Source organism: Odontesthes bonariensis, chromosome 3 (assembly GCF_027942865.1).
Source record: "Odontesthes bonariensis isolate fOdoBon6 chromosome 3, fOdoBon6.hap1, whole genome shotgun sequence".
In the NCBI taxonomy this organism is placed as follows: domain Eukaryota; kingdom Metazoa; phylum Chordata; class Actinopteri; order Atheriniformes; family Atherinopsidae; genus Odontesthes; species Odontesthes bonariensis.
The window spans coordinates 20,462,136-20,487,937 of NC_134508.1; the positions used below are offsets into that span (position 1 = coordinate 20,462,136).

Sequence of the window (25,802 nt, forward strand, 5' to 3'; positions counted from 1 at the left end):
AACATTTCGGCACTCCAGTGCATGTGTGACAATGGCTATATACACTGAACACTGCTATTAGCCACATGCACATGGTACCTGCAGCTTTTGGAGGATATGCTGTTAACAATTCATCAGGTTTAGAGTTGGTTGAGAGTGTGACTTTTGGTGTTTTAGAAACTACCTTCCGGACAAGATCCTGGTCTTCGATCATGCCAAGGTCCCTCCCTGCAGCCTGAGCAATCCGCTTCCCTGCCACCAGGTTGCCCACAATGACTGACGCAGGACCTACACCAACTACAAGATAAAGAGAGTTCAAAGAAAGGGAGGAATAGACAAAAGTAGAAGGAAAAAAAGGCCAGATTGAGAGGAGAGAGATATAAATAGGATATCTAACAGATAAACATTTTTTTACATGTTTCACATAAACACCCAAATACCGTGCCGGAATTAATCATAGCGTGTACATTTACCTTTCACAAGAGTAACACAAATGTTAATTCAGGATACACAAAATGACAAAATAGTTATCAAGAGTCTGTGTCAGGATAGGCCACATGACAGAAATACTGAGTTGTGTGGACAGTATAGATTTTTTAAAAAGAGCTCGGAAAAAAACTGCACTCTGTGATTTAAGTTGTTTACTGATTCATGTTTCCCCTAGTTCGAATCAACCATTATGAAGAAGATGCCAGTAATTTAAGCCCAGAATTCCCACATGATTTTAAGCTGCCAGACTTTTAAGACACCTTGCAATGAATTGAGCCTTTAACTACTAACATAATGTGCAGATGAAAGGATCTAGCTGGATACATCTACAGGCAGTTCAAATGGGATTTGTATTAAAGCCCAACATGTCAGATTGTACTGGTTGACCTCCTCACAAACACAACTTGTTGACTGCCTGTGGTAGAACAACATCAATCATATCTTGCAAAATGAAAACGATGTCCTTCCTTGACGAAAAGTTTTTCTTGAGAATTTTAGAATTCTTGCAAATTTATGATTTTGTAATAAGAGCTTTTTCGAATGAATTTGTAATTTCCTTTAACTTCCCCAGAAGGCTTTTGCTAGCTGTATCTCAGTGGAGATAAATTCTTCTTCAAAGGCATTTTCAAGCATGTTGTTTGACAAACATACGTACCCGGCTGCTTCTGGCGGGGCTTTGGCAGATTGGTGACACAAGTATGAGGACACATCAGGATGTTGCAGGGGTGCAGGTTGCCTTCTAAGAAGAACTGTTTAGTGTCAGAGATGTGGATGCCACCCAGGGGTGTTTTGGGTAAAGTGTTGGCCGGGACCAGAGCCAGACAGTAAAGGCCCACCTGGTGGATGCTGTCGATAGCCTACAGAGGAAATCACAAGAAAAACCAAAATTATTTGAAGATACAGGTATCACATATATATATATATATGACAAATCCGTTAATAAATGTGAGGCATTTTCAAAATTAAATATAATTCATAATCTTAGTGGAAACATCACGATTTTGCCTTTTAATAATAGACACACAAAGTTTCTCAAGTTAAAACAATGACAGTAGACGGTAGAGCAGATTTACCTGAAGCACTCTGCTCATCCACTGAAAGCTGTCTTCCTCGCTGGCATCTGGCCTCTGCTCTGCCACAATTACGACCCTCTCATCATAGAACACTGTGACTGAAAACACAGCGATCCTGACAGACACAATCACAGAAACACACACAAATATAGTGATGACTATTTAAAGTCTCTGGAAGTGGCACACAAATGTGCAATTTGACTGGGAGTTAATACCAACTTTTCATCGTGGGACTGTTGTAATTCCTTTCGACCACTAGATGTCAGCATTGTTAAATTAAGATTTGGATTTCGACCCACCAAAGAGTTCAGCAAGTTTTTTTTTTACCCTCAATGGAGAATTTCTTCTCACCTCCCACGGTACACGGTCTTAACTGGCTCCACGGCGAGAGCAGTGGCCACCAGGTCGTCAGCGTTGTGTCTCCGCCCGCTCACCAGCAGCAGACCCTCGATCTTCCCAACCACAAAGATCAGACTCCCCTGTTGGAGGCCAAACACACAGCAGTGTCATCATACTGTAAGTGAGATGGGATTGCTTTCTCATTAACGAAAGAGTGGCACTTACTGGGCCAACAAACCCCAGGAGTCCTGACCGCACAAATGGAATCTCTCCAATGGGAACACCATTAGCATTAACCGGTATCACCTGAGCACAATGACACACAGACGGAAAGGATAGCCACTCATAAAAAGGAAATGAACCAGCTCTACTCAGCTTTCCTAATGTAGGTTGTATCTGCTCGTGTAGATTGTCATCTCATTTCTCCTTTCATACCTCAAAGGTGTTTTTAGTGAGTCCAGGCAAGCCGTAGTACATGGTACCTCCTGCACGGGAGTTGATTATTATCTCTCCTATCTCATCAGTTTTACACAGCTGTGGAGGTCCATCAGGCCTCACTATACACATCAGGGCTAGAAAGAAAAGATGGGGACGTTATCAAACAATCAAGACTTCATCATTTAAATGCCTGAAGCTATCATACAGACACATTTGACCACAACTCTTTCCCTCTTTATAATGAATTGTTTTGCTTTCTTGTTCTTTCCAGAGGGCAACGTTCTTTAGTTGCACATCTATAATCTTATATTGTTTTTCTGGCTATTGATGTCAGAAGATTGACAAGCATCCTGTACAAATATAGATTATTTAAGTTGTGGATGTATGTAGAAGTAAGTCGAGTTTTCTGGACTAGTAGAATAGTGGAAAAAAAAGTTACCCAAAGTTGAGATAAAAGCCATGTTAAATTGTGCGACTATGCGACAATGACCTGAGCTATAAGCTGAAACAAACAGGAAATTCTATTGCTGATCAATAACAGACAGCTGTTTAGTAGTAATTAAAGCTTTTTATTTTCAGAACTAGACAATAAAAGTTTTCCTACAGTTTTTTTATGGCCACCAAAAGCGTCTTGTCAAGATGTAACAGATCAAATAGGAGCTAAATCAGTATGATGTAAATCTATTTTAATGACGTTACATCAACCGAATCAACATTAACTAAATGAACAGGATTTTTTTTTACTAGTGGGCATCTACCATAAGAGAGAAGCCGCTTTGATATGAAGCACAATAACATTTCTTCTTAATGGGTAAAAAGTCCAAATGAGAACTCCAATATGGTTGTAACTATAATGTTATATTTCATCGATCACCTATTTGTTTTGTTGTAATCATGTTTGGCTCAAGATCTTAACTCTGAAGCATTGTTTAAAAATGTATGCTCTGAATCTTTAATCTACGTAGTCCATCGTTTTTTTTTTGTCGCCTCATAAGTAAAGGCAAGCTGATCTGACACATTATTTTTATAATGTGAGTGAGGAAACAAAAGCAAGCAGCAGATCCTCTCTCTTTTAGATGCTCTAGCTAAAGAGAAACAGACAATTTCTTTACAGAGGAAAACAAAGAAAGAAAGAAAAAGAAAGAAAGATTTTAGAGTAGAATGCAAGATATTTCCTACCAGTATTTTCCATAACATTCATGTTAGCTTTTAAGCTGAAATTTCTGAAAGCATGCGTTTTGTCTTGTTCTTTCATGCTTTCCTGTTGAGTCGTGTATTTTTCTTTCTATCCTCACCTCCAGGCATCACGTGTCCCACATCTTGTACAGTCAGGGCGGAATTCTTGTCCTCCGTATTGACCCTGATGACACCGTGACTCAGGCCACCCAAGGAAAGGATGGCACGGGCAGGGAGGGGTGCACCCGGGACTCCCGATCTACACAAGGACACCGTTGGATCAAACATGTTTGTTTACATCCATCCCATCTGTTCATACTATTATCATCTGCCAATATAGCCATCAGCTGAACCAGTAAAACTGTGTCATGTTTTTGTCTTTGTCGGCTTTATTGAAGAACGTTGGGCCCTTTAACAGATTTCTAGGGTTGTTTTTGGGGGTTTTGCATGCTTTAATGGTGAAAAACACTGCATCGCCTTCCTCCTGAAAAGCACAGTCTCCATTTATAGATAAAAATGGCAGAGTGCGTGGCAGCTGCTTATTCTTGGAGGGCTAAACTAGCCACTCGGCAGACATTATGCAATGTATTACATGTTGATGTAGATGAGTAGCAGAGGAAGAGGCCGGACCTGAAATAAGGCCTTTCACGTAGTTCAGCAGCAGTATTTTTTTGAAGGAGAGGATAACCGCTCTTGGTGTGGACTTTGGTCTTTGTAAATTAACAGACCTTTCATATGAACAGAAAAAAAAAATACAACGTGTTGGAGGAAAAGGGGAAACTCGAAAAAGCACACGACCTCTTTAATTGTAGTGTCCTTTCATGGGAATTAGATGGAGGATAAAAAAATCTAAAAAAATGGAACAATGAGATACCTGCGTATAGCGACTGTCATGGCCTCAGGAGAGGTGGCGCAGGGACAGACGACCTCAGGCTTCAGCCCATGTGACTGAAACACATTCAGGAAGGCGTCACAGGAGGACACCGACCCTTAAAAAGAAGAGACACGTGATTCGGTGTGTTATGTCCAATTTGTGCTCTTTAAAAAGAAAAGCCCCATCTTTAACAGAGCTCACAAAGTACTCACAGGGGTTAGCACCATCAGCGACGATGAGCATTCGTAACGAAGCCAGGCTGACATCTCTATGGTCCCGATGAGCCATCATGGCCCAGTGCAGATCACGGCACTTCACCAAAGCTACACGAGCTGCACAACAGTAAAAGTGACTCGGCATATCATTATACAATTCTTTCATACAAGATAACTCAAGCTAAAATGATGAGTGTTATTTACCTTTATGGATGTGGACCCTCTGTACCCATGACAGAGGACAAGCTTTCATTACTGCATAGGGAACACTGATAGTGTGTATCCTGTTCATCACAGCCTGGAAAAGAAACAAAGCCTCATCAAGCATCACATAAAAAAATTATATGTGCCTCTGCCTGCAGCATGGAAGACAACACACATTATGACACTGTAATATGTTATGTCCTTACATGACTTTTATTTTTTTATTGTTTTGTTATTTTTCTCAACAACTAAGTGATGAGATCGCAGCTATGAAAAATCAAAGTGAATGCATTACGATGAAGTGCTAAAAGCAACAAAAAAAAAACTGTGCTGATCAAATTAATACATTTCTCTTTTTATTGTTTTCTAAGATTCCTTCTTTTGAGGAGCTTTTTTGCCTTCATTGGAGTAGATACAATATAGGCAGGAATGTAAAGGGCATCAAGTATTATAGTTAAGAGGGATTTTCTTTTTCGAACAGGGTACAAGCAATGCATTAAATGCAAAAACACCCACCGTAAGAACTCCATGCCATAAGCCCATATCCTTTTTGAAGTCCAGAACGTTCACTAAAGTTTCACCTTAAAATGGAGACAGACAGATGTGACTTGAGCTGTGCCGATGAGGAAACCCTCGGGTGATGAATGATGACGACACTGCAACACTACTCACCCTCGCAGTAGTTGCAGGCCTGGGTCAATGCTTGGCAGTGAGTCAACATGGCGACTTTAGACACAGCCACACCCACCACTGTGCCTTCTTTACTTGCCTTGTACTACAAAGAGAGAGAGCAGGAAGGGAAGCTGAGACCACTTATACAAAGCACAACACACTGGATTTTTATTATGCTTATGATTTTTATTATGCTTTTTATTATCAACATTTTTTTTTTAATCATGAGAGGAGGGACAAATGTTTTTAGAAATTCCCAAATTAATTCGTAATGAGATCTTTCATTAAGCCGTCAGCGAAAGGCACAGAAACCACAGGAGGTGGCACAACAAATTCAGCTTTGTTACCTCTATATAAGAAGGGTCAGTGTTTGCAGTGGGAATGTGCGGCTGCCAGTCTTTAGATGGCTTGGTCAAGTATTTTGAATCGGTTATCACCCACTTTAGTCGGGGCCAGCCTATCGGAGAAAGTAATCAGGAAAAGAAAGGTCAGGAAAATATTACATCATCTTCCAACACCCTCTACGTTCCATGCAAAAATTCTGAATGTGACTTCAACAAGGCCACTTTATGCTTTTTTTAGGAGCTTCTCTGACTAATTATTGTATTTACATGTGACATAAAATATATTCCCATATTCAGGACAGAGCTTTCTGACCTTTGAACTGCAGTATTTCACCAGTAGGGGTCTTGGGTAAACCTTTCAAACAGATCTCACTTGTCAGGGCAAGACCGACACCACAGCTACCGAGCAGGAAGCCCACCTGGCTGATACCTGCATCCTAAAAAAAACAGATAAAAGAAAAAGAACCACTCTTAGGTTTTGAACTTAAAATATTTCTGAAAGTGCATACATGTCTGCGATGGTTTTCATACCTTGCGAGACAGCGGTACCTCGATGGGTACAGGTATAACTTCAGCCAGCAGGCAACCATAGAAGGCCACCCAGAACATCCCGGGGTCGCTGTTGGGGTACACCAGCGCCACCTACCAAGTCAATAACTTCCAGTTTAGGATCCTTTTATGTGGGCTCATCTCGGATTTTTTTAAGCGCAAAACAATAACTTTTATGGACTAGCAGTAAATGTGAAGCACAGGTGAGTCTGATGTAGATGTCTTCTAATAATCTTGGAAACAATCCGTCAAAAACTCAAATTTAGGATAGACTGACATGCTGAGATGGTGTCCTTTAAACATTCACTGACTCAGTCATCAAGTCATCACAGTTTGTCTTTTGTATGTTTCCTTCTCTCAATAATGTTATTCACATCACTTGTCTGTGGATTTAATGTTGGGGCTGAATAGCATACTTTATCTACAGGATAAAATTAAGCACGACAGCAGCTTGTCGCATCAAAGACTGACAAATGATTTGTTGCATTCCGCTGTGCTGAATAAATCTCGGCTCTAACTGTGTGTTCGCTCGCTCACTCTATCTCCAGGTTTGAGGATTTGCTCGTTCTTGGTGCCCAGCTTGTTCAGGAGAGTGTACGCCAGCTTCACGCTGCGACTCCACAGCTTCCCTAACAGACAGAAGGTGGGGTGGGAAGGAGGCAGTTAGAAGGGGAGGCAACACATATCACCACTGCCAAAAACTCTCATGTCACAGAGTTCACACATTCTCCTAATATGAATTGCTTTTGAAAGAACACAGCATCTTTCAGCAGTACTAGCTCACTACTAATTTGACGCTGTTCACACTTTTACATGGTTTGCGCACATTTAATAATTCAATCTTGTGTCTCACCATAAGTAAGTGTATACAGTGGCTTGCCCGTGATGTCCAGAGCAGTGAGAGCAGGGCTCTTCCCCTGAGTGGCCCCCCAACGAGCCAATGCTGCCTGCAGGGCTGGGGGCCAGTTGCTCACAACTCCCAGAGGCTCCCCTTTCACTGGTATGATCTGACGGCCCTCTGGCTTGGGCGTGTTGGGATCCGGCTGGGGCACTATTAATAGAGGCAACAAAGGGCTTTTGGGTATGTTACAGGTTAATGAGATTCATTATTGATACCAAAGTAAAATTAAGTTCATCCATCACAGCTGCCTATAATGTACTCCTTTGTATGTACTCATATCTGTCACCTAAATTGTTATTTTTTCTTAAATAAAACACATTCTACAGAAAAGCCAATGCCATCCCCTTTTTTTTTTAAACAAAAATCTACATACAACTGACTTCAAGTCAAACAAACAAAAAATAGTGTAATGCAACATTTTTTAAGCATTGTTCATAGGTAAATATTTTTTGTTTTTTTTGGTACCAGAGTTCCTTACATCTAATAAAATAAAATCAAAATGGGAAATAGGTGTAGTGATGTATTGAAACACGTGTAAACATAAATAGAAATACAGTATATAAGGCAAAACAGAGTTTGTACAATTTGTAACATGCTTTAAAGTTGCCAAGATTCTTCAACTCAGCCTGAACCCTCTCAGACGAGCTTTCCTGTAGTATTCTTCAGGAATAGTTCTCCAGGCTTCTTGAAGCTCTTCTTTGGATGTCGGCTGCCCTTTGTTCCGTTCTCTGTCAGGATGATCCCACACTGCTTCAATAATGTTGAGGTCCGGGCTCTGGGGAGGATTCATTCCTCCATAAGGCCTGTTGCCACCGATTTTAAGTCTAGTTCTTGTGTCATTTGGCATAGCTCAGCCTTTTCTCCCTGTTTCCCTTCCTTAAGAATGGCTTCTTGACAGCCATCCTTCCATGGAGACCATTTCTGATGAGGCTTCGGCCAATAGTAGATCGATCAGCTCAAGGCCCAGATGAATCTCTCGGGTTCTGTGTCAGGTCTTTGTTGGATTATTTTCCTATTTCTTAAGGACATCACATTCAGATACTGTTAATCTGCTGTGATTTTTAAATTTTTCTTTGTTAGCCACTTCTTTTTTGGTCCTTTATTTGTCCAGTTTGCTCTATCTTTTAAGGACACATTGCCCACTATGTTGAGATATGCTCATTTTCAGCTAATAGCTGTTTGGATATCCCCTTGTTGGTGCAAAAATACTGTTTTATGTCTGTCTGGCCCAAGCTGTTAAAACATGCACTGCTGGAGAGGAGTGGCGTGGTGTGGTCACTCCATGCCCCTGAAAGTCTCAATTCTGGCTGCTTGGAAGGAAAATATAAATAACTAAGGGGTGGGTTAAGACTTTTACACAGTTCCATTAAAAGTCCTTAATAGAACATTTGTGGTGCAAAGTTGGACTCCTATATATAAAGTTGGACTCCTAATATTAGGCCTAAAATGAAGTTAAATACCATCCTCAGCTCATGAATAATTAAAATTTCAAGGCTTAACACTTATGCATGAGTATGAACACCTTTCTTATTAATAGCTCATACCTGATCAATAAAGCATCTGTAAATATTTTATCATCTACTGGAAAAGCTTTTGAAAAACATTTTTGAAAAACTGCAACTCCATCATGGTTCCAAAGCATGCACATACAAAAACTGAGAAATGTGTTAAATCTGCACACACGATCAAGAATGTATCTTTAGGCATACTGTGTTTTAATATTTCACTTCTTGGGATGCAGACACCATTTTTTGCATATGTTGCTACTGGATAATCCTGATTAAAGCATACCTTGGACAATCTCCTCGGAATCATCAGTGAAGAACTCACTGAGCGGGGGCCTCTTGGGCCTCTTCAGGGTGTTGAGCAGCTGTTGGATCTTAGTGGACACTCTGCTGCTCACAGGAACTCCTACAAGCCGGGTGAAGGTGTAGACGAGCAGAAGCAGGGAGAAACATTCGGTCACTCATTCCGTCAATCGTAAAAACTGTCAAACACGACCTGTCCAAACATCTAACCATATCATAGTCTGCTATTCTTCATTCCATTCCACAATTTTAGGAAGAATTCAACCAATTACAATAATTAGGGTTCTTAAATCGATTTTAATATATTTTGGGAATGAAAAGCAGCAGCACAGGTGGGTGTAGTCAAAAAAAGGAGAACAGCACGGTGAGAGCTGGGAACAAGGTATTTTGGTTTGGGATCACACATGAGGATTAAGTTTGTGCGTGGACAGTGATTTCGTTGCATTTTTTTTCTATAATGATCCATCAAAAACAGCAGGAAGAGTAAGGGTTCAACAGAAAACACAGAGGGCTGAGGACACTACACATTAAGGAGTTTCCTTACTCTGCAAATTACCTCTTCCTATCAGCCATTCAAATAAACATGAGAGGTTGGAGGAGAGAAGAAAGCAGTAAAGTCTGATTAATAAAGCAGAATGGTTGCTAGTCAACACTTATTTGAAAAAAAAAAGAGTAATCAGACACAAGCTCACGCCAACACACACAAACTATTAGACAGTTGTTACCATCCGCAGTCTCCATCATGCTTGAGCGGCTCTGCCCGCGGCTCATCCCCCGAACGACAGCGTTAGAGGGACGGTCCACCTGCGGGCCTCTGGCTCGAGGGGCCACAGCTGTCACATCTGGAGGGGGGGCACTGTTCTCAGAGTGGGCTGCAGGGAAAACAAGATGTCCTGAAGTTTTCATGTTGCTAGCAGGAAGGAGAATAAAGTAGGTACTTGGGAGCACTAGAAATTAGAATATCATGCAACTTTAATATTCAGTCTGAGCTTTTACGAGCACAAATCTGTGTGGAAAATGCAAATGAAAAAAAGTCATCCCTACATTTACTTTGACTTCATTTCACTGCAGACAGTATGAACCCAATATAATTAATGTTTAGTTTTGTCATTTCATTTGTACACATATTTTACATTAATGTTGACAAAATAATGGTGTTATTTCAATCAGGTGATGTCAATAAGTATTGTAATCATTATGTAAAAAAAGCAGTGTCCATGAAAGGCTGGAGGACGATGAAAAGAGGAGCAAAGATGGGCAGATGATATCCAGTTTGTCTACAAATGTGTGAGAAAAAATACTGAACCACTTGAAAATGATGTTCCATGAAGAGCGATTGAAGGTGATTTGCATATGTCTTCTGCTACTGTGCATATCCTCAGTGAAGTATTCAAGCTATCTGGAGGAATTTCAGTGCGTAGAGAGCCAGGGCATAATGGCTATATATAATAAAAAATGGCTCATGTTCACGTGTAGTCTAGTCAAACTGTTGCACACCTTCAAATGTGTTCTCATGAAGAAAGGGACAAAATAACACCTGAACAATTGCTTGTTATCAAAATGTCTTGTAAAGGTTAGGAAAAATAATGGCAAGATAACAAAGTGGTAAAAATGGACCGTCCCAACCTTTTTTTGGAATGTGTTGCATGCCTCAAATGCAAAAATTGCAAACAAATAAAATGAAGTTAGGTAGACAAAACAGGATACATGTTGGGTTCATACAGGCAGCAATGAAATGAAAGTCAAAGTAAATGTAAGAATCCCTTTGTTTCATTCATTGTGTGAGGGCATGATTTGATACAGCTCATCAGATCATTATAGCTTCATGTTATATAGTTATTCAGTATTCATTAACTTTTATATACCAACAAAGCATGTTTTAAATGAGAAGTTATCGCAAAATTCTTTCTGTTTTAAATGTATCATTGTAAATTACAACTTAACTAAGTAATTCATTGTTTTGGAAGATCAATTTTTGGAGGTTACTCATTGCGTTTTTTAAGTCTGTCTCAAAAATACTCGCATGACACAAAATAATTCCATAAAACAAAACAGGTTCAGTTCAATTGTCACTCTTAAATAAGCACTTTAACGACTATAGTGTAATATATCATTTTATACACCATTCTGGTTATTTTTACGAATGTAGAGATCCAAAGTGAAAGATTCCTCTGCACTTTACTTTTGACCAAAATATGCCATCAGGAGCAACTTAGAAACTTGTTGTATGAATGCATGCAACTCTTGGTGTCCATGAATATTTTACAAAAATCTGCCTCACCAATGCGACTCTGAGCCAGCATGTCTGTCACTGCTGCAGTGCGGCTCTGCTCGTGTGGCTGGTGCTGGGGCTGGTAGTGGGGTTGATACAGAGGCTGGTACTGCGGCTTGTACTGAGGCTGTGGCTGAGCATGAGGTTGGCTCTGGGGCTGTGGTTTGGCCTCTCCGTGCGACATGGTGGAGGAGGCTGAAGAGGAGGTGGAGGAGCCCTGTGCAGAGCGGTTGATCCAATCCGGGCTCTGCAGGTTGGGATTGACCAAAGGTGGTGGAGCGACCATTGAGGACTGTCTGCGCCCGGATGTCTCATCCTCAGAACCCGATGAGGAGTCTGAATGCGAGATAAAAAAGCTTGAATAACCAGCATTGTATCCTCCTGGCTAAAATTCCAAACTGCAGTGTCATTATAGGAGAGGAGGTCAAGAGGATTTTCCCTTTTTGTGTCTTACCTGGTGGTGTGCGAGTTTCAATGGGAGACTGCACGTAGGTGGACCGTCTTTTTGTAGGCATAGGAAGTGCCATCTTCTCCTCTTTGTGTTTAGCCAGGGCAGCTTGTACTGCCTCTGTATGGATATCTGCATAGACAGAAGACAATATACACTTTTAGTTCGACATTCTGATGGCTCTATATGTAATTTAAAGCAGCAAAACAATAAAGAAAATGAAAAGATTTAGTTTTCAAATGGTTGCAGCGAGTTTTGTTTATTTCTTGTTGAGTCCAAGGTCTTTCTAGCTGTGGAAGATTGATCATTTTTTTTCCCTTTTTTTGTACCCTTTGCACAGTCCCTGCAGTTTAAAATACTGAAAGCTGCAAGATTTCTAAATAAGGTGGAAACACAGGAAAACCTGCAGATAACGAATTCTACAATCAGATTCTACATACAGTCCTAGCTCTCCATTATGCAGATAAATTGCCCCTTTCCTTTTAGGGATCAAGAGGTAGAAGTCATCCAGCCCTTCGAACAGGGGGATTGGGAGCCATTTATATGAGTGGTTCCCCGTCTTCTAAAGTTGTCCTCTTTGTTTTCCCGAGACAAAAAGAAATGGGGCACCTAGCCTGCTTTGAAGAATGAAAAATGGTAAAGGGGTGGGGCCAAGGGGACAAATTGGACTTGAGCCTTAGTTTCCATAAGAGGTTCTGTGGCAGCTGAAGAAGTGTTGAAGTGGAATGTTTGTTTTATTCATCCAGCAGGAAGAAACAAAATCAATCCATGCATTTTCTATTCACACTTAATGTATTTCAGGGTCCCAGGAGAAGAAAGAAAATACAAAACTGATTTATAGTCCTAAGAAATAAATCAGGGAGGGGGGGGCTATTTTTTTCTGAAGACATTGTTCAGAAAAAATCTCTCCGCTTATAAAACACATTCAACCTGCGCTGACTTGATGGGATTTCCTTTGTTTTAACTGATTACAAGCTGCATAGTTAGGTAACCTCTGCCTCAAACTTCTTCCCAGTCATTTTCAATCTTAACAACGCAGCCTTGTTCCAGCAAGATTGTGTTATGATCTTTAGAGGAGTAAGAGGAAATATCTTCAGAAGATGACAGTGTTTCCTGCTGTGGCAGGAATCCACAAGGAGAGAACAAAGCTGTGCATTATCCCACTCACATGCCTACACACACACACACACACACACACACATATGCACACAGCAATAAACACAGAAACACTTTCACTTGATGACACCCACAGGCGCATTAAGAAGCAGCAACACATTCAGAATACGCAACAAAACATGTGCAACAAAAGACCACTCACTGAAAAAAGAAAGGACACATTTTTTTATTTGAGTGAAAATCATTTTTGCTCAAACATCAACTGATTTGAATAAATCATCAAGCACAGCTCACTTCACAGCAGCAGAGGGGACCATAATTACATAACTAGCATTCTGCTGAACAGATTGCTAAGGGCTAAATCATCCTTTCTCATAATGTGCAGAAGTCCTCCCTCACAAAGGATCGTCAGGAGACACTGACACCTTACACATGTCCGGGAGGATGAGGGCTGCCTGTCTCCACAGCGATAAGCACAGTGGGTTTTTGTGGAGGTTTGCAGTGTCTTTTACTCCAGCTCTAATCAACACGGAAAACAGTTTGAATCTATTATTACTTTCTATGAATGCTACTTTGATTTACTTTAACACGTTTAAACTGGCGACATTATTTATAGGAAATAGAAATTCAGCATCTGAAACCAGTCAATAGTGTGTTTTGATGAGTGTAGTAGTGACCAGGTTGTTTAAAAGCTGCAATGGCTGAGAACGCCAGAGCAAAGTAAAGGCAACTAAATGATGATTGTAAGGTCCATTAAATGACAGTCACTTTATTCTTCTGTTGAGTCTCCTTGGCAGAGGTATGTTTTCTGTGACATTTTCTAACTTTTTGTTATTCAGAAGATTTATGCAAAAACTAAACAGCTAAATTTCACGAAACTTGGTAAAAAAAAAAGGTGTAACATGTGCAAAGAAAGAATCTAGATACATATATAATAGAAATACACGCTCTGGGTAAAGAGTTTGGCTGTGGATTTACACATTTCTTTTGCTTTTAATGCTATTCATATTAATATATTACTGCTAAATTAAATAGCTTTTATGAGTCATTCGTTTGGGCTTTTAGTCCTGCATTTGGTTTTGATCTATACACTTTGTGTTGGATATGTGTTTGATAAGTGCTACACAAAAAAAGATGAGTTGATGTACACTACTATATAAAAAAAGAAACAGTAGGATGTTCATCTGAAAGGGGAATTCTTAGTCTAAACCTCAGTGAGAAAACATTCCTAATAACATCCTTATGTGCTTTTTGCTCTTTCACCTTAACTCTACAGCTTAGTTTTGCCAGCATCGGGTTTCTCCCTCCAGATCAGCATTGTCCTGCTTTCTATACAGCCCAAGCATACATAGCCAAGCAATGACATCACTCTGTTGTCAGAATGGGGGTCCTCACTGATGGGCTCCCCAGCTGCAGAAATCCACTGCCATCTGCCCCTCACACTTACAAACACAAATGCACTTCCAATAAAACGTCTGCATAATTGGTCCCATTGAGACAGCTGAGCTTAAAAACAGACGTGTGCAAAAGGTGATGCTGATGTGAGCCCGTTAAAGGTGTTTTACATTGGAGGAGCAGGGTCAAGCAGGATGCAGTTGTACTCTTGCTATCTGAAGGCTTTACTGCAGAATTTCTTGCTGACCTGATCTGTAGCGGTCATCCCTGGTTCCTCCACTGCGATGTGTCCTGCGGGAGCGACGCTCACGATACCGAGATGAGCTGGCAGGGGGAGGGGCATGGCTAGAAGAGCTCGGAGCAGAAGGCGGTATGTCATTCTGAGGGGGGGACACTGTCAAACAAACACAACAAACACGCTTTAGTACAAGAAGCACAAACCTCCACGTACTAAGCGGAAACATCAGTGGCCAGTGCTGTGAACAAAGTCTCCATTGTCAGTTAACCTTCAACAAGTGGAAGATCTTCCATCATCCTTTGAAAATCTGCTCACCTTCATTTTTTAAACTTGGTGATGCGCAAGAATACTTCAAGACCCCATTACATGAAAGTTGGGTGGGTTTAATACTACGGCAGGGCTGATTTCTGACAACCACACCAAATGATTGAAAAGGCTTGAAGCTTTCAACAAGGGATGACACAGAAAAACAGTTTTTCAAGAGTTTAGTTACTTCATCATTCTTGATAGAAAAAAAGTTATAAAATCTCCTCATAGAAAAAGTGGTTTTGAAAGTTTTGGTAGACCTTCTACAACTCTGGAGAGTGTTTCCTCTTCATTTCTTATTATATGTCACTGAGGTTAGTGAATGGTTCTCTTTCTATTAATTCCTTTTAAGACTTTAGTTTTCTTTCTGGCAAATCTTATTTGTAAAGTGTTTGCCTGTGACTTTATTTTTTCCACTCTTTTGTCAGCAATATGTTCAAAACACAATAATATTCACAGCCAGCATGGACACCGGTCAATGTGTGGCTAGTGCAGTGCAGTAGTCCTTCTATGGGATCAGACTACACCACAAGCCTTCACTCCTAACATGCATGACCTGGCCACAGGGTCACTGGTGGTCTTTAACCAAGGCTGGATATCACAATTTGTCTCTTGTCAAAAGTCCATCACGCTTTCTAATTTTTCATGCCTCTGATGCATCGACTTCAAGAACAGACTGCTCATTTGCTGTCTAATATGTATCACTTCTTGACATGTGCCTTTGCAGCATGATAAACAAAATCATTCACATGACCTTCCCCTGATTGTCAGATCAACTCAGTTCTTACCTGGAGTCTGGATTATGTAAGGAGCCAGGAGTTTGGTCCTTTTCTTTTCATAGCCCTTCTGTGTGATATCACCTGTAAAAAAAAACAAAAAAAATGTTGAGCATATTAAGACTAAGATCTTTCTTCAATGTGATAGCTGTTTTATTTGGGGGGGGCTTATTCAATTCAATCACAGCTGTGATCTCAAAGAAATATTTTAAACATTCAACTTCAGTCAGCTACTTCTGGATTTTCTTCAGCACATCTGAAAGGGGACATCTTTTCAAATACAACAGTTATGATCATGGAAGGAGAGAGTAACAGAGATAAGGGATGCAGGTAGGAAAACTAGTAAGGGAGAAAATGAAAACAGATGGATGCACACAGTGTTGCTGTAATCTCTAGAGATGGCTGCAGGCGTCAAAAATGTGGCTCAGTTCCGGCCTCAATGTAGTGAAAAACAAAACAAGACTAAATCTGGATGCATGCGGAAGCGTGGGCAAGAGACAGGATGATTCAGAGTCACTGAGAGAAAACCAAGAGGTATGAATGCTGAAGAGACACATGCGGATAAAATGGGAATGACAAAAACGTAAAGGAGGAAGAGGTGAGGATGAGGAGAGGGCAGAAAGGCAGAGCTGAGTGATGGTGCAACCAGAGCTCAGAAGAAAAGGAATTCTGAGTCGTGGGACTAATTTAAACCTTAGTCAAGTGGTAGGCCAGCAAAGAGTTCCTTTGACGCCTCCTTCAATCCCTCCTGCTGACAGCCCATCTGCATCTTCCTCCATCCCACCAGACCCAACACAGGCTCACTGAGCTCTCCGCTGGCCCTGATGCTCTGCAAACACTCCTTGCCAAACTCCTCTGAGGGTAAAGCTGTCAGATTTTCAGACGTACAAAAAAAATCTATGTGTAGAAGCTGCCCTCACTTTGCTGATCGCAGCAAGTGGTGAGGATTCATTCAATATGCCTGTCAGTGGCTGACTTGGTTCCTCTCTAGCCTTATCTTTATCATACTGACTGCCACAACAACAAGGGACCTACCCGTTATCCCCGTATCATATTCTATCCTATATTCTTTAGGAAAAACTAGCTTTTTCTTAAATCAATGTATTTAATTTAATATTGTAATCAGTTAATCAAACAAACTGTTCTCCCTAATTTTATCCTCAATTTCACCCCTCAATGAACTCTCGAGTATAAATATAGTTTGTACTTCTGAGTGATAATATCGGCCAGTGACAGATCCCACTCTGTGAGAAGTAGTCACTGCTCTGAGGTAGTACCTTCTCCTAAAGTTATTGCCTTTCCTAAGTTCCACCAAAGAGGGCAACAGACATCAGATGAGGATTTTTAGGCATCCAGACACAAGTGTACAACTGTCAGCCATGCAGTTATATGTACAGGCCATATTTTGAACTAATCTATGAGGGCAACGGGGTATAAAGAAATCACAACAATTACCGATCATTTAAGATTATTACAATGTCAAAGCTTTGCACACAATTTCTATTGCTTTTGATTACATTATGCCCATTGAAATATGATGAGGCCAAAGTGTGGTGATCACACAAGTTGCACAGAAGATCCTAATATTTTTTTTAACAAACATAGAGAACAAGTTCTAACAAAACCAGGATTTACAAAATGTTTATATGATATATATATATATATATTTTTTTTTTAGAAATGTATGGACAGCACATCTTACAAGCTAGTTCTTACTGAGAATAAACTCAGGATTTGCCAGTAAAAACATATAATTTAATCTAGTTTCCATGGAAGTTCCTGAGGATGAAGACCATGAGATACAGCTGAAAACTCCACTGATGGACACTGGAAACAGCGGTTTTGGTGCTAAATCAAAACTGAGCTTGTGTGGGCTCAATGCGAAACACAGTATAGAGTCTCAAATCTGAATCTGGGTTTTCATCTGTAAACTGTGAAGGATTTTTAAAATAGGTTTGGCTGGTAAACTTAGCTTCAGTCAGAGCATCTTGACATCTATCACAGTTATTTACCACAACAACCAAAGCAGCAGCAGTGCTTAAGCACTTTACGCATCTAGGCAGACTAACAACAATGCTCCAGACATGACTACGGTCACACAGGGAATAGTAAGAGAGCTCCTGTTTGGAGGATATCGCCTGAGAGCCCACTCCAACATTATATCTCCTCAGGGACCAGGAAGCTTTTTTCTTCCAAAAAAATGGAAGCAAGGCAAACACTTCCATAAGTAATGCATGAGCAGTACAGTTGGCCACACTCAGTCACATGATTTATTTTTAGCTTGTGTGAACATGCAGTTTCTCTGCAGAAAGACTTATGGAGAGGGATGGAGTCAGTGACGGGGGAGGGGCTAGTGTGGCATTAAATGAAACTCAGGGTAATCAGTCTTCCATCTGGATGATTTGGAAATCATCTGTTTTTTTTCATTTCATGCTCTCATCATGAGACTCCAGCAGTTGGAGGTGAAGGGTTAAACCTCTGCGAAAGGAGTGCATTCTACCAGTGAACTACCAGGTAAACACGGTTGTATTATAACAGGATGTTACATGTTACTGGTGAATGAAAAGAAATCACCAAAACTATGACACCCTGAGAGGAATCTTCCATTAAAAGGTGCCCAGACTCAGATAAACAGTGGAGAAAATCTGTTTGAGAGGCAATGCGCACCTCCACCGGGGAGAAGAGGGCCTCACTCGTTAACCCACTTTCTCACAGTGACCCAGACGTGTCTGTGCTAATGGTGGAGGTCACAATCAAATCATTTCAGTGTTTAGCTTCACATGAGACCGTCATGTCTCCCCTCTTGCACACTGGTTGCACAGTTGCATCATAGAAAAAAAACACCTCCTAGTTTTTTTTAAAATTTTCACCAGCTAAAGGGAGAAACATCAAAGCCGTGCCTCCTCTCAGCCCTCAATACTCTCTCTCTCTCTAGCTTCGAATTATTTGAATTGTGGTAGGACTGCACTCGTCTTTTTGCCCCACAGGCACTCAGTCTGAATAGTAATTAGCTACCAATCTCCATTCGCTCTCTCTGCTTCTTGCTCTCTCAGAACAAACTATTTGCATTCATGTCAACACCAGCTCGTGGCACTTGGGCTTCCAGATGTTTTGTCACAAAAAACAGACCACTTCAACAAGATGTGAAAATCGGACAAACACTGTAACCACACAGCACCAAGCATGAAGTCAGATCTTCCTAGTGTAACATACTATGTCAGTCACAGACGCCATTTTGGCTGTGTGCCTGCCTTTGTCAATTGAGTTCAAGTCTGTTATTTTCAAGGGGGTCGTTGTTTATTTAGCAAACTGACGTTCCTGGGGCTTAAAGTTCCGACAGTTTTATCTGTGGAATAAACATCCTACTGAAACCTCCCAGCGGCCTCTTTAAAGCAGAATTTAAACCCAACCAAATGATCACTCACACACACCAGCCACTGTACACACACACCCTGGACAAGCCACCAAAAGTTTCATATAATTTATTGTTGAATGTAGAAATAACTAGACTGCATTGGTTATGTGGATATTCTGCACAATGTGCCTTTGTCTTTAGCAGACCAACAGATAAGCAGTTGAGAATGTGTTGCAGCTGTGGTTCAGACCTGCAGAACATTAGGGAGAACTTTTGGACCAGTCTAACTGACAGAGATGTCTGATGTGAATGAGTTTACACCGAGAACATACTATAACAGCAACTAGGAAGATGTGACTTTCCATACTGTTAGGCGATTATGTTCTATAAACAGCGACACCAAGCATGTGCTGTGCGTTCCCACCTACACCAATGTACCAAAATGGATTTGGGATAACCTGCTACTGCTGGACGTTGATCAGAGAAAGGAAAAAAAACAGAAAGGTGGGGGTTCGCTAAAAATTCTACAGAGACAAGAGGAGTCAAGAGAATCCGCGTCTATGTTATGAGAACAGTGTCTTCAAAGGAGGACAAATTACAGTCATACTTTCATTTGCATTATCAGTTTGACGGCCTCTTGAATATCATAACGAATGATAATAAAAAACAGACTCGGAGCTGTTCATCTTTCAGCTCTACGGAGGAGAGCACGCGAGCACTTTTGCTGCCGTTATATGTAGCTGGGGTGTGGACTCCATAATCCACTTGGGCTGGAACTAAATGAACAACCATCAATATAGTTATTTGTGTGGTAGCCCCTTTGAGGTCTGAGCTCAGACAGAGCACTGCAACATGCTGGTTTCCTTTGTTTCGATGCTTGAAGTCTTTCTACAGGTAGATTTGCTTTGAAGTTTAGGGTCGCCGTCCTGCTGCATCTGTATGTCGAACTTCTGCTGGACTACAAGCTGATATTATCCAGTTAGACATCTCGATAAATGATGAGCTGACCAGGCCCAGGGAAGAAGCAGCCTCTAAATCATGACGGTACAAGAACAGTGCCGTTCTAACTATTTTAGGAAGTATGTTTATTTGTTGATTTTTCACACAAGAGCAGTTTAAGACTGCATACCTCCCCCAAGGCTGAATGAAAAAAAAAATAAATTCTGGATCATTATCCATTTACGAATCAACATCAAAAGTTAATCACGTCTAAACTAACACTGGGCTTCTGGGCTTCTTTGTTTCATCAATGTGCATTTTGCGTTGATCCTTTGGAATCAGCCGGAGGCACATTACTGATGATCTCCACAGACAGGCGGCTTATTTAAATGTGGACCGGGAAATATCTAAACCCCAACATTACTTTCTGGGCTTAAACCTTTGGTGAGACACAGTTCGCATCAGCAGATGCTACCTGTGAGTTTTCTTTTCTTTTCTCTAAGTCAAAACAGCTCTGACCTATTGCACTTCTAATACTCAGCTAACCTCTGAGCTTTGGCAGCTTTTGTTAAAGTTATTAGAAAGATATTCACAGGCTTCTCTTCACAACAGTTATTATTTCAACAATTTATCCATTGTGGACAAAAACAACAAATAATTGTTTATTATTAGTTGAAACAGTTTTTTTATAACTGTGACAAAATAAAGAATGGCACGTATTTTAAAGCAAATTTACATAAAAATGCCATTTCAAAGGGTTCTATTGCTTTTTTCTTGGCACTGCGCTTGTGAACTTGTGCGAATGATCAGCTCAGCGTGCATGTTGATACAAGACAGCGTGTGTGTCAAGCTGTGTGGCTGATATTCTGGGTGACAATAGTACTCACAGAACCTATTCAGCTATTGTTAACCCTATAGCCCTAATAGTTCAACCTTGTCTTCCATTTTAAAGCTGGCTTAAAACTGGAAATACACTCTGCATCATCATTTATTCACAGGTGTCAGCTTTTACTGGTGCATTTTTTTTTTTTTTTTTTTTAATTCACTCAAATTCAGCTTGCCATAACTGGAATGGTTGGAGAATGCAGTAATGATGTTTGTTGTGACTGAAACGTGCAAATTATTTCTGTTTCAGAAGCTAAACAGCAGAGACACACCAACAAAAAGACAAAGTCTACCACATACACTGAAACATCAGAGTATTCTGTCAACGGGCATTATATTCCACAAAGAGAAGCTGCATGCCCACCTTTACTGACTCAAACAATAAAACTGGTAATACAGGCACAGGTGAGTGAAAGAAGTGTTTTGAAAAAGCTTAAGGCCTTAACACACACACATATTTTCTCTGTAGGTCTCAAATGATTCTGGGTGCGGCCAACTCAGGTAACAGAGCGAGTCATGTTTTCCTCCACACAGTTATCAAGCTCAACTCAAAGTGGGAGTGACGACACTGCAGGCACACACATGTGTGCGCACGCTCACACGCAGGCCCCAGAGGGCATGAAGCAGTAATAACAAGGCTTACAAAGTAGAAAGGCAAATAAGTGCAAGCAGGTAACTGAAAGGAAACAGCCACTCAGCTAGTGCACCGGCTCCCACCTCCTGCTGTCATGTCTTTCGTTCGGTTATTTAGCAGCAGGAAGAATGAAAGAAGAGGGTGTGGCTGACACACCTGACACCACACCTCCTAAACTGCCGTTTGGGGCAACACAGGGAAAATCTGTGGCTGAACCGTGACCGTTAAGACAAAACAAACTGCCAGGTGACAGTGTTGCATGTGGGGAAAAATAGTGAATAAGAATACAGACTGAATTAAAGACACGTACGTCTCCTGTTCCTTAACTGTCTGCTCAGCAAATGCTGCAGTTAGGTGTGTTTATGCAGCTCACCCTAACATTCAGTGCTTTGCAAAAGCAGTCAGGCTTGACCCTGCTCATAACTGACAGGATGCAAAAGAAAACACAATAAATTACAAAAGGAATTGTAAAGTGGTTCATTAGGACTTTAGGAAAGAGAAAATGATCAATGAATAAAGCAGCAAAATGTGTGTGTGGCATAGCTGATGAGAAATTGTGGTTGAGTAGAGGGAAAGGTAGTTCTACTTAATTATTTTTTCTAAATCATTTCTGCGATGATGACATGTCGAGCTGTCTCGCTGAGACTCGATGATGATGTACCTGTTGTTGAAACCCAGGCTATTTAGGTTGAAATAATTGGATTAAACTCTGGGCTCTGGCTGCAACCTGTCAGAACTCTTGACTGCATGTGCTGCTTGTCTGACTGCAGTCTGCCTACATTGCCTTGGTGGGTGAAATGTTCAAATAACTAAATAAAATACTCTGAACAGCTGAACATACTCGAGAACACTTAAAGATGCTTAGAGTAAGACGTAGCCCGTTGTCTAAGCAAAAAGAGGTGGGAGTTACCCAAACCCTCTCTCATTGACGCACTTACCTTTTCCACATCACTGAGGAAGTGGAAATGTCACACTTACCATCCGTTTCGGTCTTAAACCAATACATAAAAATAATCAAGGTCCAGAGGGACTCAGTGGCTGTGTCTTAACCGAGAGGCTTGATATTTGGATGCAGTCATTCGGACGACCTGAAAGCTTGGCTTTGGCGTGTGAGGCCCTTTAATTTTAATTCTCTTTTTATTGGTAGCAGGACAAGGAAGAATTTCACTGCATATTTTACTGTGTATGATTGTGTATGTGACAAATAAAACTATCTTGATCTTGAAGTGCAAATACCAGGTATGGCAACACATGGCAGGCACCAGGCAAAATCTAGACCAAGTTTTGGTGGATCTATAAAACTACATCAAAAACAGAGGATTTTAAACATTGATTATTTTATGTAAGTGACTCGTACTCATGGCCACTTGAGCTCAGATACCTTAAAAAAATGTTTTAAAAACAGAACACAGTTACATATTTCCTGACTTTATGGGTTGATGAGAATCACCTTAACACTCTCACTGGACAACTATGATTTACGATCTTCCAAAGTCAGCTGAGAAACAATTCTCCATTTGGAGCAGCAGAAGCCTCATGTTTACTCTAATGGTTTTAACTGCTTAGCACAGCATCTAATTGTGCTACCTTCAACATATGGCTGTTTTAATCTGGAAAGGCTTCATGGAAAATTCACAGGGTAAAGGGGCGTGTGTGAGCAGCGGTACGACAGGGTTTCCTCGTGGGCCATGTCCACAGTAACAAGACCCATGTGGTAATTCACGAGGGAACATGAAATGTGCATCTAACCGTGATAAAGCAGAGTGACAACATTAAAAAATATTCAAAAAGTACTTAAGTAATAAAGAGTGACATGAAATAAGCCCAAAGAAGGATGCTGCTCATCATTTTAGGGTTATATTTGCTCAATTTACATGAAATGCATTGACCACAAATATGCCGCTTTGTCCAGATATACAGATACATGGCTCCTAACGGCACAAACAGTGACAATGTCTCAATTTTGATGAGAAAACCAGAGTATTGTGACAGTAACATATGAGAAATTATTAAAACAATTCTATCAGTCAAGTAAAACATTAACATTTCAACAAATAAAATTGATCAGGTTTCTTATAATTAAGAAATCACTGCAGTTCACCTGCATAACCACAACGTCCAAACCTGAGTTACAGAAAGGGTGAGTTTTTTTTTTTCTGTTTGTCATGAGGGTTAAAGAAACTTGGATTAAATGAAAGTGCTCTCACTGGTCTAAAGCACGTGTTGCAGGCAGACTGAGATCTGCTTCTTCTACTCAGCACCATTCAATAATTCAGTGAACAGCACAATGACCCAAGCACCACTTACTCTTCTCAACCATCGTCATCCTCCCTGTGTTTACTTGTTTGAGTTGTGCTTCTTTTTAGTTGCTGCCAAAGAAGGAACCCAGACAAATTAGAGAGAGCTCGATTATAATTATCAAAGGGTTTCGTAAATGGCAACTTTGAAGGCAAAACAGATTGAGAGTCCACCTGAGGTGCACTGTGGACTTAAAAGTGAGATGATTCAGCCCCCCAGCTGACGGTGTGTGTGTCTGTGTGGAGGTGTGCACTCGAGTCTCATCTAAATAATTCAGACATTGTTGTACTCGAGGTTTCAGCGCTCCTGTGCGTGGTCTTCATTTGTGGCAAAATTAGAAACATTACACGTTTAGATTTTAAAGAAATGAAACCCTGAAACCTGCTGTTGTGTTTTTGTGTGACCTGAGCGGTGGAAGAGTTTCTCATTTCATGGGGAGACAAACAAATGCAATTGCCGCTTCAGACTAAATTTTTTTGCATTGGCTACACTGGTGTATCACACTTTTTCTTTTAGATAAAACATCACAAAATTTGAGTGCACCCAAATTCTGGCTTTCAAGTGGCACAATAAAAGCTAGAAAGGGTTACAATTTTGCCATCTCCAGTACTCACTGGTCGTTACGGTGCTGGTAAGCATTTGCCTTTATTTAAATCAGAGTGTATACATGCTGGTATTCTGTGAGTCGGGCTTACATTAAACCTCTTCTTTTTCAAGATAATTATTTGTGACTTAAATTTAGTAAAGGACATCTCTTTGGTTGCTATCCTATAAGCAATGTTTAATTTCACTATTACCTCAGACTCCTAATTTGAGACTGATTGGGTTTGTTGTTCCCTGATGCTGAAATGCTGCAGGAAGGAGAGCACTTTGTTGTTCACACAGTTGTAATAAAGAATGATGTATTTCTTTGGGACAGCTCAGTTCTGAATGTTGACACAGTGACAACAATAACACTGCTTTGGATGGACTGTTTGCAACAGATTCAGTGCATAAATACCTCCAATACTTGGCAAAGATAACTGCTCTCCATTTTATCAGAGATGGATGGTTTAATGGTCACCTGCGTTGATCGAGGATGTGTGTAACGGACAGCGTAGTAGTTTTTTTCTTAATGAAATATCAGGTGATATATCACTTCCTCTTGAGTTATAACTGACAATATTTTCAGTTCACTATTTGCATGCGTCGCCATAGGATAGCAACTGACAGTCACAGTTTGAAAAGCACACACTTCAGTCCAACCCAACTGGCCGCACTGCAACACCTCTGCACACACATGCTCAGTTTTTTCAACACATGGGGTTTTTAAAGACAAAATGGGTTTTTCTTTTTTTTACTTTTTTTTCCTTCCTTCACCCGCAACGTTTTAAGAAAAACTTACACACACACACATATATATATGTACATGCAATGGCCGAGACCCAGACTCCAATATTGTCTAAAAGCAGTCGTAAGCAGCCAATTACTGGGTTTGACTGTCTTAGCTGCATATTTTCTCCAATCTCTTTATGCCATTTCCTAATTACCTCCACTGCTTTATCTAATAATGCCAAAACATCTACGAATGATGAAAAAAGAAATCAGTGAGTTTTATATTTGCAGCGGGTGGAGCTTTGTTATCACGGACACTTTATGCACTTTTTACCATGGTTAATCCGTCCTACGCCCTAGAACTGGGAAGTATGTATTACGTCTCAGCTAAAAATAGTCTCCAACAGATTGACAAGTGACAGTATTAGGTGAAGTATACATAAACTCACAAGCCTTCTTTTAACACCAAAAATGGAGTTGGCAGTCTGACAAATTTATATCATGGATGATCTTAATCGAGCATGATCTGCCATTAGAGGGAGCGTACAAATCACATCATTAAGTGAATAAATACCAGCACTGTCCAACTTCCCTTTTCTGCACCGATTTGGCAAAGTGTGATTGGTTGTGACACGATTAGAATGATACTCAATGGATGTGCAGTTGGTGAGAGGCTGAGGTAGCTTGTGGCTGTAAAAAGATGGTTGTTGTGGTGTGAGGAGCAGATCTATATAGGGAGTATAGGGAATTACTCACTGAGTCTGG

General features: G+C 40.6%; 1 protein-coding gene across 2 annotated transcripts in view; it reads right to left on the reverse strand.

The window, feature by feature from the left end:
• Positions 1-25,802, reverse strand: part of dip2bb (disco-interacting protein 2 homolog Bb) — a 45,179-nt gene that overhangs the window by 11,345 nt on the left and 8,032 nt on the right. For both annotated transcript variants that reach the window (XM_075460890.1, XM_075460889.1), the window contains exons 2-24: positions 15,625-15,696; positions 14,540-14,686; positions 11,788-11,913; positions 11,343-11,669; positions 9,787-9,933; positions 9,045-9,164; positions 7,206-7,403; positions 6,890-6,981; positions 6,335-6,445; positions 6,117-6,240; positions 5,807-5,916; positions 5,460-5,562; positions 5,304-5,368; positions 4,788-4,881; positions 4,581-4,700; positions 4,369-4,483; positions 3,614-3,753; positions 2,316-2,452; positions 2,106-2,186; positions 1,893-2,020; positions 1,542-1,656; positions 1,124-1,325; positions 164-276 (exon numbers count right to left, since the gene is read on the reverse strand). In XM_075460890.1, the coding sequence (XP_075317005.1) occupies positions 164-276; positions 1,124-1,325; positions 1,542-1,656; positions 1,893-2,020; positions 2,106-2,186; positions 2,316-2,452; positions 3,614-3,753; positions 4,369-4,483; positions 4,581-4,700; positions 4,788-4,881; positions 5,304-5,368; positions 5,460-5,562; positions 5,807-5,916; positions 6,117-6,240; positions 6,335-6,445; positions 6,890-6,981; positions 7,206-7,403; positions 9,045-9,164; positions 9,787-9,933; positions 11,343-11,669; positions 11,788-11,913; positions 14,540-14,686; positions 15,625-15,696 (2,987 nt within the window). The remainder of the gene's footprint in view (positions 1-163; positions 277-1,123; positions 1,326-1,541; positions 1,657-1,892; positions 2,021-2,105; positions 2,187-2,315; positions 2,453-3,613; positions 3,754-4,368; positions 4,484-4,580; positions 4,701-4,787; positions 4,882-5,303; positions 5,369-5,459; positions 5,563-5,806; positions 5,917-6,116; positions 6,241-6,334; positions 6,446-6,889; positions 6,982-7,205; positions 7,404-9,044; positions 9,165-9,786; positions 9,934-11,342; positions 11,670-11,787; positions 11,914-14,539; positions 14,687-15,624; positions 15,697-25,802) is intronic.